A 16,631-nucleotide genomic window follows, 5' to 3' on the forward strand; every position below is an offset into this window, starting at 1 on the left:
GAGCCATGATGCCAGTGATTCTGTCACTATCTCTCAGCATCCAGGAAGGGCACCACCTTTTCTATCACCTCCTTCAGCTGCATACAGTCTTGGAGACTGCAATATTCCCATCTCACAAGCCACCTTTTCTTCAGTACTGAACAGAGTGCATAGGTCAGTCACTTAAAAGATCAAAAGCAATGGGGAAGTGCAGTGCTCTTTTTTTTTTAACAAACATGAATATTACTGTAGCAGATGCACTAGATAAAACATCAGGGGAATTCAAATCAGGCAGAAGCAAGAAATACTCCCCAAAAGCAGTCATTACACCAGAATTTTTGTTTACTTCATTTATATCCCCCTCCCCTTTTGTCCCCAATGGGAATCCAAAGTGGCTTACAACATTCTCCACTCTCCATTTTATCCTCATAACAAGCCTGTGAGGCAGGTTAGGCTGAGTGTGCATGGCTGACCCAGGATCTCCAAGCAAGTTTCCATGGGCAGAGTGGGGATAGGAATGAGGGTCTCCCAGATCCGAGTAGTAGGCAGGCAGGCAGGCAGGCAAAAATAAAGTCGTAGGAGAAAACTTCACAGGAAAAGCTACTGAGCTGGAATTAAAACACTTCCAACTACCTTCTGCATACCCTGTAGAAATTACTGGGGGAAGGAGACATTAATTTCACTTTCATCAATGTTTTGCTTCGGCTGTACACAAAACAATGCACTACAGTCCACAAAATCAGCACAGAAACCTAGCCTAGAGATTAGATCGATACAGGGTCATTGCAGCAGCAGTTTTTTTTACACAATTTGCACTTCATTGTAATGGTACTGATTATGGTTCCAGTTCAGGAGCTTTTTTCCTTCAAAGATGGTATATTTACTTATAAGGAAATCAAACTAGGAATATATAACAGCCTTTATTTAAATCACAAAATGCCAGCTGAAGCAACTTGTTTGTAAATTATTTCTATGCTGCCTTTTGCCTTATGTTACTCTCCACATATATGCATGCTGCATACACAAAACTTTAAAAAGTGTCTTAGAAACATCCACTGGTGCAGATATGGTATGAGGGTAGGAAATGGGGGGGGGGTCTAGTAATGTCTACAGATACATCATATCCTTACTAGCAATAGAGCCCATTGTAAAAATAAATACAACGGGCTCTAGCAGTGGAGCCAAGGCCCGAGTGCTGCCACGGAGGCAGCAGGAAGGGTGTGCAGGGGGAGGGGCTTCCCTGTGCTGCACTTCAGTTGCCGCTGGTTCCATGGGCCCATAGCCACCACAGAGACAGTGGGAAGGCCACACAGGGGAGCTGCACCTGCCCACCAGCTCCACAAGCAGGACTCTGAGGGGCCGCAAAGCCAGCGGGGAGGTATAGCATGGTCCCGCAGCCGCCGTAGAGCCAGAGGGAAGGACGTGCAGGGGGGCTCGCCAGCACTGTGCCTCCCCACTGGCTCTGCAAGCAAGCCTCTGAGGGGGTGGGGAGGCACAGCATGGCTTCCCCATGCTGCGCCTCCCCATTCGCTCCGCAGCCCCTCGGGGGCCTGCCGCCAATAACTCTCCTTTTATCGTGGCACAGGTGCACCACAGGGTCCTCAATGCGCTTGCGCCAAAATAAGAGGTGTGTCATCAGGAATACGGCTCACCTTTTATTTTTAAGGATTCATATCCCAATCTTGCATAAACTTACATGTTTTCTATTATGAAATATGGTAATGCAAAGGGTTCCCAGGGAGTCTCCCAACCAGTTAGTAACTGGACCCTGACCTATTTAGCTTCATCAAGGTTTCTGCATCAAGTCCTAGAAACCTTGAACTAACTGCACCAGTACTTTTAACTTAAGGTTGGTCTCAAACTTTCTCAACAATATCTTTTAATCGGTCATTCTGTACCACCATTTATGGTGCAATCCTAAGCAGAGTTACTTCAGTCTAAACCCACTGAAATCAGTAGGTTTAGACTGGTGTAACTCTGCTTAGGATTGCACTGTTAAAGTGTGTTTGGTAGCTCTATCATTTGTGGGACCGAAGCACTGAGTTTACTACACCCACCAAGTCAGTAAGATACCATAGCAAGCCCAAAGGTTCAAATCTAAATCCATACTATGTAGTTACCACAGCTTACCCCGTGGCAAGTATACAGCATCTACATTTAAATTTATATATGCATAAAATTATAGTAACCAGATGACAGTGACAGATTTTTTCCTTTCTAAGAAACTGAACCAAAACTCTTGACTCACAAAAGCTTATGCTAGAATAGTATTTTCTGTCTTTATGGTGTCAATAGACTCTGGTTTTATTTTTCTGCCAGAGAACCTGAACTTTAAAGGGCTATTATTTTCAGTGGAGGTAGACTTGGCTTCTGGCCAACCAAAGGTCTAAATACACAACTCAAATTAATACCTTATTTTTCACATGGAGGGAATTGCCCTTGTGACAAATTCAACTCAACTTTCTATCTTAAATCTTCCTCCTGAGAGGGTGCTTTAGGGTTTCCCATAACCCTTTTATTTCTACCACCCATGCTTCTAAAAATTTAACTGGAAAGATAAGGATGTTCCACAGAAAGCTCTTAAACACACCGAGTACATATTTATAAAGAGATGGCACAATATACAGTGTATGCTGAATGTATCACTATTTCCTCCTTACTCTAAAAAAGCATTTTTGTTCTTTTCAATAGCGAATATTTTGACCTAGTTTAACATACTAATCAGATATGCAAATGCAAAACTGCAAAGAGAACAAAACACATTAATATAACCTTGACAGATTATCTGTACATTATGTTAAACAATGACAAATGTCTTCAAAATTCAAAAATCTACTGATAAAGAGAATAAAAGAAGTTTTGTCATATGCAGGTAGTTTACCCTCTGTAATTGAAGAGCATGGGGAAAGACATCTAAACCTGACAGGCCAAGACAAAGAAAATCTGAGCATGAAGGAACTCAAACATTTCATGCCATTCAGCTTCCGATTCTTCCCTCTCTGTGTCTTCCCTGCTCTGGGACCTGGGCATGTGCAGCTCATTGTACCAGCCCTCCAATGAGGCCAGTAAGGAGAACAATAGAAGCTCTCTCCTCTTCGTATCTGAGCGCCCCCGCCCCCCTAGGTGGCCTTCTCAAGCAAAGGGTGGAAGAAGGAGATTCCTGATGGACAGGGACTGGACACCCTCTAGCTCCATAACAGTAAAGTTTACCCATATCTTAACTGGTTTTGTTCAGTTTTAAGTAGATGTCAAATGGAAATACCAAACCTACACATCGCCAAGAAAAATATCCCAACAGTATTTTTGTAAGAGCCCACTCAGGTAAGCTAGACTATTTTAAAAGCACAGAAACAATCAGATATGAAGTTTCAATGTTTTATTCAAGTCGGGTTTTTTCAATTTTAAGTGGTGTCCAGTACAGCATGGGGGAGGGGTCTACTTCCACACACACATACACACAAATGGAAGACTGAAAATGTACTCATTACTGCTAAAAAAAAAAAAAAAGATAAAACAAAGTCCATTTCGTTTAATGCAATGCCACTAGGTGATTACGATTACAAAGACTTCCTTGTTCAGGGCTGTGTCGTTCAAGCTTTTCCATAATTAGTACAAGGGAAAGGAACCACAACACAGGATGTGAATTTTATTGGCTGAATCACATCATACTTTCTACACGCTAAAGTTATACAAAGTGAACACTCTAATGCACTCCAAGGACAAGCTGTTGGTGTAAAAAGAGCTGTAGGTGTAAGAGGGAGTACTAAAGTAAGACTTAAACAGTGTATGATGCATCAGCCTAAGCAGTCCCTTTTCAAACCAATTTGCACACTCCATCACAGAACAAAGCCTGATCATTCAATGGCAGGAAAGTGCATTTCCTAGACGCTGTAGTGGATTGACATTTTTATAGCATGAACTTCTTTTACAGCAACTGTTATCCTCAGCAAAGGACAGAAGCAGACCTTCATATAATAGTTACATCCCACAAACATTCCCAAGAAGTCTGGAACCACAGAAAACATATTATTCTTCCCCGGAAACACACATTTTGAAACTTAGCTATCTTTAACCAGGTTCAACAGGACTGATACATGGCAATAATTGCATCCCGGACATAAAACATTGAAAAGTACACTAAATTCAGAAGGTAGCTATGCTGTAAAGCATCTCAGAATTACCAGTGGTATAATCCCTTTTTTATGCTTCAAATTCCAGTCCTAGACCTAGTTTGTGGCCACCTGCATTGACATTCTTCCCATCCAACAACGCTGACAATGTCAATTTGATACCTGTACAGCAAACAGTAGGAGAAAGGGGATAAGTATTCATAGGAAAGAAAAACAATTTACATAATCTGGACAGGAAGCACTTTGAGATTTTGGATTGATTTAGTTTGCTTGTGACTGTTTATAAGCGGACAGAAGCCTGGGGCTGGGTACTGTCAGTTTGTTTTCTCTGCTTCCCCCACCCCCTGCCCCCAGCTTCTTTTCAGTGACCTTTTTCTTTTTTTCCTGATGGAGAGGTTGTCATAATTTCATTAAGACTAGTAAAAGAATACTGATGGTCAATAAAGAATTAATTTCCCATTCTTTAACATTAGAAACAATCAAATGATAAACTGCCACTTAAGTAAACTTCCCAAGCAGTTCACAGATAATACATATTTTTGTATGATATATTTTAATAAAACTCCAACAATTAATAAAACAGTACTACAATAAACATCAATAAAGAAGTTAAATTTTAAAATGTTATAATACTAAAAGCAGCATTCAGTGAACAAACCACCAGTTAAACACAAACAGTGAAGTCTGAGTAGACCAGCTCTGTAATTGTTTTGGATGCCTGGGAGCACAAAAATGTCTTTACCTACTGTTCAAAAGTGTAGGTAACCTGGTGAATTTCTGCAGAAAGGAGTTCCAAAGGAGAGGTGCCACTGCAGAAAAGACCCTGTCCCTTTTGGCCTTCAGAAGGTGAAGGAACACAAAGAAGGGCTTCTGTTCCTGACCGTAACATCCAGGCACGTTCATACAACATTAACAAATCTCTCCTTTGACTCACTCTATTTGATATTCTTGGTTTCGTCCACAACCAGTTAAAAATTGGGGTGACAGCAATATGGTTTTATCTAATGTCCTGTAGATTCTACATAATTGGGAATTCCAGCAGTAACATCATGAATTTAAAGGAAACAGAATTCAGCGCCCCTCACTAGGGACCAGGTGAACAAGCATAGGCAAAAAAATAGTCTTAGTATGCTGGATACAATTTGAACCAGGTCAGGAACAACCATCTCCTGAAGATTCTGCTCAGTTGCATAAATACTAATACAAAAAAATACTTCCTATTTTCAGTTTTTATATTCCAGGAGCTTATGCTCTAAAGATTTGGGAGAGGGTTGATAGGACTTGTAAGATTTAATAAACTGGAAGTTATCTTAATGTTAGTGTTAATATTCTGTATGACTATTATTTGTCTCAGTTGTAAAGATACAGCTCCCACTTCTCTAGAGAACCACAGCACATCTTACAGGTAAGGAGTTTCCTTTACACATGATGTTGTCTAGAGAAAGATAATCTTCTCTACTTTAAGTGGTTCAAAAAGTGGTGAAAGAGGTACAGTGTTCTCTTTACTATTCAGTTGCCAAGGAAAATATGATCCTTACCTTGTCTAACCTATTACTGTAGGCTAATAATTTATAGTGATCAGACAACTTCCAGCCAACAATGGTTGGGAGATACTAGGCTTCCTACAAAGCTTGCCTCATTTGCTGTCATCATCATCATCATGGAGAATTTCCATTTTGTCAGGCACTGGTGCAATTAGGACTGCTCATTTCTCACAATACAAGGGAAACCCTCCATGTACCAACAGTGGTGTCAAGTAACACCACCACATGTTAAGTGACGTGGCATTACGCTTTATCTGCACACTTTCCAAGGAGCTCAAGGAAGTATAGATGATTCTTTCCTTTTCCATTTTATCATCACAACAGCCCTGTGAGGTAGGTTTGACCAAGAGATTTGTCCAGTTGCTTAGGACACTTCATTGCTGAATGGGGGAATGGAATCTTTGTCCTAGTCTGATACTGACTACTATACCACACTGGCTCTCAGATGAGTTTTTAAAAATATGTATTACCAGAACTAGAGATAATACATCCTGAAAGAGCTGGACAGTAGTTTTGAGAATAAACAGCTTTCCACACAACACAATACACAAGTAATTTATTTATGGGGGGAAATTAACATTTGGATTTTTTAAGAAGACAGTTTTGCTTGATTCGCTTACCTGGTTTTAAAGTCTGAGTATATCCTAAACCAACCAAGCTGGAATTATTCACTTTAGCCTGCAAAACAATTAATGGATTTCAAAATTATTGTTTCAAAATTTGGGCTGCTTAGCCCAAATAGAATTGCCAGTTTATTTGGTTGGGGAGGGTGGAGAGTACAGTTTGATCCTATGTACATTTACTTGGAAACAAATTCCACTGAGTCCAGTGAGGCTTAGTTTGAGTAAGGCCTGCAGTCTTAGTGACATTTAAGCACCTTTATCAGAACAGAATGCTTTCAAAACAAGAAAGGCACCTAATATGCAGACTTCATGGATTTGGGATGAAGCATTCTTCTCTTCTTCTGCTAAGCAATATTCTGTAAATTTAGTCCAAGATAACTGGATCAGTAGGAACTGTATTTTTAGTAGTCCAAACTGCACAAGCAGAAGCCAGCCTAAGGTGTTGGTCTGCTTTACAGGGGTAGCCATATTAATCTATGGTAGCAAAATAAAACAGAAGTCCCATGGCACCTTAGACTCAAAGCATTTTTTCGAGCATGAGTTTTCATGAGTAAGAGCTCACTTCTTCAGATCCTGCACAATAAAATCTCTCCTATTTCCCCCCTCTGATCTCTCAACCAGACAACAAGCCACAAGAATAAGGACGATTATTAATATATTAATGTTAATTTTAATCCAGATTAATTATAATAATGATACTGACAAAAACTGATTTTTCAGTCATTATCTGATTAGTTACCATTTGAACATATATTGCTGCAAGTTCATGTCCTTAGAATCAGTATTTTTTATATACTCCAAGTATTTGGAATTCAAGCAGAGTAAATACTGAGCAAAGTTCAGAAAATCATTTTCAGTTATAGAATTAGTCTTAAATAAAACATGTCCGCATATTACTTACTGAGAAAGATGCATCTGGGTCAATTTGATATTTGGCAGCTATTCCAAAGCGAGTGTTGCTGTTTCCAGCTGTCCAAGCAAGATTGACAGCAGTTTCCAATTTATCGTTCACCTTTTGATAAATAGAACCTCCAAATTCTGTACCATCATTCCTGTAAGGATAATAAACAGTTACATTTTATGACAATCTTACTAATGATGTATTACAATGAGTATCTTTTGGAGAGCACCTGTGAAGTCACTAGTGGTGACTGTTCAATCTTTAAAAGAACCATTAAAAAGCTACCAGTGGCCAATAATGCCATACCACCACCTGTGCCCAACAGCAATGCTGTGTCATTTCATTACCATTGTGCTTCTGTATCTGCTAGTTCTTCCCAGAGCTGTTGTGGGCTCCCAGTTTCACTAGGGTTTGTATGTGTTAGAACTTCACAGCCAGAAAAATGCTTGTATACATACATCCCAACTCCAACTGCTACATACATTACCACTAGAGATTCTCTCTGCTTTTTCTGATTTGGCTGCTCTTAAAGAGCACTATATCATGAGAAAGTTTAACTTTCCTGAAACAGGTCATGACAGAAGAGTGGGTAACAAAATAGAACTCTCAAGAAAAGAGCAGCTCTCAAGAAGTCATTGAACTATCTTCTTCCCAACAAGAACAGCAACATATTCATAAAAATAAACTGGTGTGAAAGGACAGATATAATGGAAAACTACAACTGCTCAGGATTCTAGAATGTCTTTAATGCTGTTATTTTTTTAAAAAAATAAGAAAATAACTATAGTGTTTCATAATGAAAGGGGAAAGGAACAAATGTCAACAAAACTGTATTGCTTTATTCTACCTTCAACGAAATCAGCTACTTTTCTAAGACTGTGACTGGTGCAGTTCCGTGGGGACTGGGTTCCATTGGGATGGTGCCATCACTGAACAGGCCCAATATCTAAAGTTTTTTGTTTGTATTTTCAGAAACAAAGCCACACACAGCTGAGCCTTTTCCAAAGACATGAGAGCTGGTGGAAAGCATACTTTCCGTACTAGATGTTAGGTGATATGATAGGGGAATTAGATTTTTGATAGTTCAAAAATCAACACCAAATAAGGCCACAAGATAAACTGGCCATCAGTACAGGTCACAACAGTTTCTTAACAGCAAGTTAGTATGATCACATCAGCAAGCACCCATCAAGAGTCTAGCAACTACAATGCATTTCCCAAACACTTTTCAAATGCCACTCCAAGTACAACACAAAAGGCTACCATAGCATGAAACTAGGTGGCCAGTTCTCTTATGAAAGGGTGCATCAAGAAACACGAACCTGGTAAAACACATGGCCACTGGAAGTAGCAAGGCTGCACCCTCATGATCCATACCTGTTCTTACGGGATCTATATCATATGCTCCCCATCTAATCCCCAGTATACAAATCCTTTTCATTGGACAAAGACAAAAGAAACCACATACTAACATTTAAGCCATCCAATTCACAATTGCTCTCTGCAGCCATTTTTAAACAGGAAAGAATTTGTGTGAAGTAGTTCCTCCGTCCTTTTCAATACTAATTGCCTTTTCTATTTGCTATATTTGTACTGTCCAGCACACAAACTTACACATTGGTGTGAAGCTGAAATTCATCAGTCTTATAGCCTACAGCAAAGTTACTCTGAGTTATTCTGGATTTCGCTGTTTCAAAAGTCATTTGGTAGCCGGCCAGCCAACCTTCATAGCCAAAGACAAAGGCACCACGTATTGATGGACCTGCAATATCAAAATCCATGTCGCATCCCAAGTTGATATGTTCTCGTTTGTATCCAGACTTAACTTTAGCATTCTTCTTTCTAAAACAAAGCAAAGCTTTACATTAATCACAATTTACTTTTCCTTGTTCCTGTATCACACTTCCTGGCCAGGGGCTTTAATGCCTTTAATAGCTGCAGGTCAGGTTTAAAAAAACAAATCAACTGGTGCAGTTTCCAGCATGTCATAGCAGTCTAGATGAGGGAAAGCTGGATCTTTGAACTGGCTTGTCATTCTGCTCTTCAGGGCACAGTGCTTCTGTTTACAAAAAAACCTCTGCAATTATAAAAATAAGATCAATTTTTTTATCAACACATCAGATGGCAAACAGACAGATAGTGATCCATCGCTCACCAGATTCCAATACATACTGCAATGTCCACTGGCAGACCATTGTATCCCAAACATAGCAACTCTACCACCCCACAGCCAGAACGTGTCTCCTCAACAGCTTGTCTCCAATACCCCATTCTTGACTCACAAATGGAATTTATGCACAGCTGCTATTCTATGTTAAGTCTCTCTCAGTCTCAACCATGTCTTTTCCTCCTCTAACAGCTTCCTATGCCTACTGAGGGAAACTACACACTAATTCCTACAACATAATTCTCCATTTCAGTAGCTCAGGAAACCACTTTCTAAGGCAGTTCTGACACACTAAAACACTTGTGATGGTCAGTACCTGGATGTCACTTCTGTTATATTTTGTGACTGTGCAGCACATCCCTGCCCAAAGGAAAATGTATCAAATCTCTGTACACACATCAACTGGGAAACTGACTGGGATGCCTCAAAAAAAAAAGTACAAAACAGAGAGCCCAGATTATGGGTGACTGAAGGGGGAAGCAAGCAATTAAGTACGATATAGTAGTCTGAGGACCTAACCAAATGTGATAATTTCCATGTCTACACTTATAGATAACTCTTAAGTCTAGTGTCCAACTGGTTAATTATACAATTCCCTCCAGATTGAGGCACAGACATGATGCCAGGGAACTGCAGAAGTGGGCTGAAGATGTGCAAATGGCACTGAGCGATGTGGAGGGAGAATGGAGGGACTTCATGATGGCTGAAGCAGAAACAATGACAGCAGGGATATCCTGTGAATGGAGGCAGAGTGGCTTCCTGGTCCTGAAATCTGTCCCTCCCTCTCAGTGTCACCTGCATATTCACATATTCCACACTCCTCCAGCTGCTGGTTTTCTCCACCAGCTCAACTGCTTTACCCAGGAAATAATGTGTCTTGTTGCTCCCTGGCAACCCACACAACTCAATCAACAGTATCACATCTTAGGAAGGAAGCAGTAAGTAACTGGTCAGAACCCACACTGATGAGTTTCCTTGCAAGTGTACATGTTGAAAGTGCCACATCTCTAACCTGAGAGAAGGTTAGAATGAAGAGTCAGAAAGTTAAAGAAAACCCTTTGGAGATGTGGACTAGGAAATTAAAAGAGCCTAAAGCTGCCAGGCCTGAACACTGACAGACCCCCTATACCTTCAAGCAGTGCATAAGAGGAAGAACTATGCCAGCTATCACTGCATGCATTGCATCTTGGTAATCTTAAGCAGCAGCATGGTGAGATACTGAATTCTGCTTATCAACTGGAACCAATTAATCAGTCCTTTGGCTGCAGGCTTCTACTAATATGTGAAGCAGCAGTATTATGGCATGGAAACATTCTTCTCTCACTAACTAGTGTTGCGACTTCAAGTTTGGAAAAGAGACAAACTTTAAGAGCAGTCTTCAGAAATACAAGTTCAAGAGTCATCACCTACAAATGCTATCTGTAACACACAGTGTGCCTTATCAGTTCTAATCAAGCAACACTTTCACTACTCCATGTAACTAAAAGATGTCACAACCTCATAATTAATTAAAGGGTTGTTGGCTTACCTGCAATTTCACTGTGATAAAGCAAGAGGACATGTTTATCTGACTGAACTAAATCATTCTGGCTACTGAACAGAGCTTTTTAAAAGTGGTTTGTGTGTGTAAAAATAAACATACACACACGTGTGGAGGAGAGGGAAAGGGTTTATCATCTCTCCTGTGCTCACACATTCTCCCCTGTAAGTCCCAGGGTGATTTTTCAGTTTTGAAGTTCAGTGGGGGGGGAGTGTTTTAAAGGGTTAAAGGGAAATAATTTGAAAGGGAGAATCAGAAGAAGGGTAAGAGGTGTGCAAAACGGAACAAACAAGCCAGAAATACACCCAGAAATCACTGGTTCAATTAATTAAAGTGGCTTCTGGAATGGTGAAACAAATTCCAGAAATGAAGCCACACTTACTCTGTTGGCAGAAAGGGGAATGTGCACATTGGCGCATAAGTGCATAACTTCCTCAGCACTTCTCAAGCAGTAGAACTGGCATTAAGCGGCTCCACTTCACAAAAGGCTGGCTTTGTGCAGGGGAGGGGAGAAGAAGACGGCAGAGCATCATCGGTGTCACTTCACCAATTCCTTTCCATGCACTTTTACATACAATGCAAGGAAAGCACAGAAAGCAAGCAACCAGTGCCCAACTACTTTTGAGGAGAGAGGGGTCTCCTCCAGCCTATGAGTCACAGGCTGCTGCAAAGGCAGATTAGGGTGAAAATTAGAAATAATAAAGAGTTATTAAAGGAAAGCCACACTGAGGCAGACCCAGGTATGTGTAGAACAGGTTGCCCATTCAGTGGCCTTCTGCTCCTGCTGTCTTTCTTTTAGGTGCCACCACTGTGATTAAAGAAGTCCTCTGAAGGTAATGGGTCAAGAAACACCAGGAGAAACTTTGCCATGCCTAGAGAGACCTGACTTTTCTAGGTTCTTCTGATTAAACTGTTAACCTGGCATTGTATTATGCAGAGAACAGCAGTGCTGTGCACAGCTGTACACACAAACCCAAGTCTTTGATTACTGGTATTCATTTTTACCAAGTGTTTGGCATTCACTTTGCCTCCTCCTATGTCCTTCAGCTCTGGGTTAACGGTTTTAGTCGGAACAAGAGACTGGTGACCTGTCCAGACTCCCACTTTTACTAGTTAAAAAGAGAGAAAAGACATCCCTCTATTTCCCTTCCTGAGAAGGAAACCAAAGATTGATCCCTACCTTTCTGTGCTCTTTTACACACAATGCAAGGAAACATCGGCGGCTGGTGGCAACCATTAAGTAGGGCAAGCATCTCTTCATGTGCATTTAAAGAGGGAGAGGTTCTAAGTCCCAGGCTGCTGCAAAGGCTCATGTTATGGAGATTAGGGGGAAAATTGACAGTAATAAATTATTAATGGAGAGCTGCACTGAAGGGGACCAGGAACGTGGACCAGGTTGCTGCCCATTCAGTGAGCTTCTACTGCTGCTGTCCTTCACTTAGCTGCCACCACAAACCAACTACAACTGTAGAAGTCAACCAAAGATAATGGTTCAAGCAGCACCAGGAGATGCTTCATCTTGACTTTCTTGGCTTTTCTGGGCCTGATTAAAACGTTTAACCTAGTATTAAATAAGAAAAGACAGTAGGGCTATGTGCACTGTGCACAGTTCCACGTGGACACTGATGTCTTTTCAGCTCAGTATTCCACGTGGACCAGTCTGGTTGAAAACTTGGCTCCTTTCATTTTCTTTATTGAGATTGTGGCTTTGGCTTCAATTTAACTTCCTGTCCTTCATCCTTCAATTATGGGTTAATGGTTATAGTCAGAAAAGGGAGGCTGGGCGATCTGCCCCAACTCCTACCTTTATTTGTAAAAAAAATAGAGAAAAGAGTGAAGATCATCCCTCATTTCCTCAATGTCACATTAATAAAACCGAACAACCCCTGCCCTCCCTCCCCCAACACTCCCAATCTCACTGTGGTGGACTGCTTTAGGAAGGAGAGGAATCACTGGTGTAGGAGGCTATGAGTGAAACTTAACACTGACTTCCATGTTGATGACATGGCAGCATCCCCCAACATTTCTCTGCCTGCGTTCTATCACTTTTGGGTATGGCATGAAACAACATTATGGCCCTCTCAAGTCAAGATAGATCGACGGCTAAATGCCCTTACGGTAATGTGGCATGCATGGTCCACTTGGGTCAAGAACACAGTAACTGTAGAAGGCGTTCAAAGGTAGAGGGCATCAAGTTAAGAGCCAGTCACAGTTCCAGCAGGTCTCTCCACTGTGACAGCAGGTCCACTGTAAAGAAATCTGATGCTGAGAAGAAGGCATTTATGGAACACTTTGCTCATAATTTTTAAGGCTGGAAAGAGCTCTACAACAATGCTCTTTCTGTTTTTTTCAGTTCTAGAGTTCAGATCAGAACTGAGGATGGAGCTTGGTCACCTACATCTACTCTGAACGGCAGTTCCTTCTGAGCATCAAAAAGAATTCATGCCTCATTCTGCAAATACATCTACAAATCACAGGAAAATATGACATCAACAGGAAACAGAAGGACTCAAAGGCAATTTATTGGCACTATCATAAAGCAGGATTTTTTTCAAAAAATTGCACTGCACTGGTGGCAATGGAGCACTCTTCTGCTTGGACACTGGCCCACCACTGCCATGTTCTCAGCCAGTTTCCCGCCATTGTGTGTGCCCACTGATATTTGTATTCCTTAGGATCCATTGGTATGTGTGTGTGTGTTTTGTACTTGAGGAAAAAACCTGTTGGATCAATGAGTTTTTGAACTAGGGGTGGGGGGGACAAACGGTGGGTAACAATGCCGTTTTGGGTTAAGCATAAACAGAGCTTTGTTTCCCCATTGAAAAGAACACTGTGTGCATGTGCAGCCCCCCCCCCCCCACACACACACACCTTGATGCCTTTCCCAAAACATTCTTTGGGATCCATAAACACAGAACATTGCTGTTGTTGTGTATGTGCTCAGACTCAGCGGTCGATGAGGACTGGATTCTCTGCAATTCTGGTGATGTTACATGCAAAAACAGTTGCCCCAGAGCCTTGTTTCCCATCCCCCTTGAAAAGAACAGCATTAGTGTACACATGCACAGCCAATACCTGCCTTCTGTATGCACAGTGGGCAAAAACTCAAGATAATGAAAAAAAACAAATGGGTTAGATCCAAGCTGGCACCAGTGCACCCAGAACAAACCAATACCAGAACAGAGTTTGTTCTGAAACACTGGATTAGAAACTAAAATGGAAATGTTTTCAGTGCACACTACTAGCTATTATACCCTCTCAATAAATGATACTCTCCTGTCCCTGCACAAGCATTAGAAGACAAGCATGGTACTGGTAATACCATTTTTCCTTTGTGACATATATACCATTCTAAGAACTGTTATATATTCTAAACAGAATGAACAAATGGTGGCAACTACTTTTGAATACTGAATGAGAATCCCTTCTCAACCCATCATGGAATTGGAAACATTCTGCAGTTTAGGTGGACTACACCAGTGGTTCCCAGCTTGGGGATCAGGAACCCATGAGAGGTCATGGAGTTACTGCAAGGGGTCCACAAATACGTATGCACACTAAGCACTGTCATCTTTATTTGTCTGTCAATATGTACCTTTTTAATCAACAGATACTAGTAGTAGAACTACTGTCACATTGGGAGAAGGGTGTCCGCAACATCTTTTTATGTAAAAAGGGGTCCTCATATACAAAAAGGTTGGGAACCACTGGGCTAAACATTAACAATATTGCTTGTGTTGGTGAGTTCAATATATTCTACTTACAGTAATATGCAAACAATAAGTAAATTGCCAGTGAGAAATCTAGTTTGAAGTAAATGAAATTCAAAGCAGCCCAACTCAGCTACTAGGGCATAATGTTATCTGATATGTTGCATTTATGTACTGTGAATTACATGTATTTCTATTTTGCCTTTTTAGGGACAGTATATGCAGCTGAAGCCAATACTAGCACAACTACAAAATGTTCAAATGTTGACTATTTAAAATAGCATTTCTCATAAAGCCTCTACTTGCTATCATTCACAAACAAAGCCCTTAGAAGAGACATGATTTGATCACATGCAAAAAATAGCTACTAGCCATATCTCAGATTGGAAAGGATAAGAGAATTAACTAGCATTCTAGAAAACTAATTTTAAAAAATTATTCTGCTATATGAAGTGATTCACTTCTTACCCAGTGTTAGGAGAAAATGAGGAGTCAAAGGTCAGCTTCAGTCCACGTGCAAGCTGAACAGAAAAAGAAATTCACCAGTTGCATTTATAGTTTTAAAGAGGAAGGAGACTGCTCTCAATTGATAAATTACACTCTTTTAACCCAATGCTCACCTGATCTTCTAAAGTTATCTCTGTGCCTAGTGTGTTGTCAGTATTCCATTTCTCTATGAAAGTCAAGCCATATTCTGTCCATCTGTACTTGGTTTCCAAACTTCCAGTAACTTTGCTTGTTTCTGTGTTTGCTGAACCTGAACTTGTGAATTCCTAAAGGAAAAAATATGAATATGCATATATGTACAGGAAATCCTGTTTGCATACCCACAAAGGTTTACATTGCTGTTCTGCTAATTTTGAAACTGCTAGAAATGAAGCATGCATGATCTATATTAAACTATACACAAGTATTTCAACTTTTACCTAATTTAGTAAAGGAAGACACTATGTAAAGATTCCCTTAGAGGAAGACTTTATACAGAAAATCCAAATGTCTTCATTAAATTACTGTAAACGGTAACTATATTATAATGTGTGCTAAAGAATTTGGTAGCATTTGTAGTGGTTATAGCAGTCATGACAGCAATGATACTTTTGAACTTGTGGCTGAGCAAACATAATGTCTTTTTTAATATATATAATGTCTTGAAGAGTTCAAGAACCTTCCACCTTATGTGGAAAGTTGTCAACTATAAAATTTTCACATCTTGAATGTTTATGAGCTGAAGTAAAAAGTAAAAAGGCTGCAAAGTTTCAACAGGAAGCTTTCCAAGGGATTAGGGAAACTAAAAAGGAGGGTATCATGATATAAGGGAGCTAGTCAAAGGGAGAAGAACAAATAATCGACTAAATGTGAGAACTTTAAGGGAAAAGTTATAGAGGAGACAGGGCCTGAGGAGAAGGATGTCAAAAAAAAAGGAGGCACTAATGAAAGAGGATACTTCACAGGGCCTAAAGACTTCAGCATGTGTGCTGTTGACTGGAGGAGGGCACTAAAAGCAGAGGGGAAGACCGGGGCTTTGGGGCAAGTCAGATGTAATAACAAAAGGAAATCATACAAGTTACTATAGCTCCAATTTTAAAAGTAAAGACAAATAAGAGCTCTTCATTACTAACAATGACAATGAAAATGACTGCTGAAAAATCATGCTCATTACTTGTTTACTTACCAAACCATTTTCAGATTTTGTTTTTAAATCCAACTTTATTAACCCAAATCCTAATAAAATTAAAAACAAAGACACAACTGTTACTACCAAAGTGAAAAAAATAAGAACAGACAAACACTGTTGCTGATTTTTCTTTTACAGAACTTGGGTTTTCTGGGAATATTCAAGAAATAAGACTGGCTGTATTTTAAAACGAACCAGATTATCTCCCTTTATTCACATGGGCTACTAGTTTGAGAACAGATCTAGGAGTTAGCCATGTTAGTCTGTAGTTGCAAAATAGTAGAGTCCAGTAGCACTTTTAAGACTAACCAACTTTATTGTAGTATTAGCTTTCGAGAACCACAGCTCTCTTCCTCAGATGC

General features: G+C 40.3%; 1 protein-coding gene across 1 annotated transcript in view; it reads right to left on the minus strand.

The window, feature by feature from the left end:
* Nucleotides 1–3,340: 3,340 nt before the first annotated feature.
* Nucleotides 3,341–16,631, minus strand: part of VDAC1 (voltage dependent anion channel 1) — a 30,824-nt gene continuing 17,533 nt past the window's right edge. Inside the window, exons 3-9 of the mRNA XM_054976969.1 lie at nt 16,267–16,316; nt 15,215–15,367; nt 15,063–15,115; nt 8,792–9,019; nt 7,178–7,328; nt 6,274–6,331; nt 3,341–4,271 (exon numbers count right to left, since the gene is read on the minus strand). Of these exons, the coding sequence (XP_054832944.1) occupies nt 4,180–4,271; nt 6,274–6,331; nt 7,178–7,328; nt 8,792–9,019; nt 15,063–15,115; nt 15,215–15,367; nt 16,267–16,316 (785 nt within the window). The 3' untranslated portion in view covers nt 3,341–4,179. The remainder of the gene's footprint in view (nt 4,272–6,273; nt 6,332–7,177; nt 7,329–8,791; nt 9,020–15,062; nt 15,116–15,214; nt 15,368–16,266; nt 16,317–16,631) is intronic.

This window comes from Eublepharis macularius, chromosome 4 (genome assembly GCF_028583425.1).
Source record: "Eublepharis macularius isolate TG4126 chromosome 4, MPM_Emac_v1.0, whole genome shotgun sequence".
Taxonomy (NCBI): domain Eukaryota; kingdom Metazoa; phylum Chordata; class Lepidosauria; order Squamata; family Eublepharidae; genus Eublepharis; species Eublepharis macularius.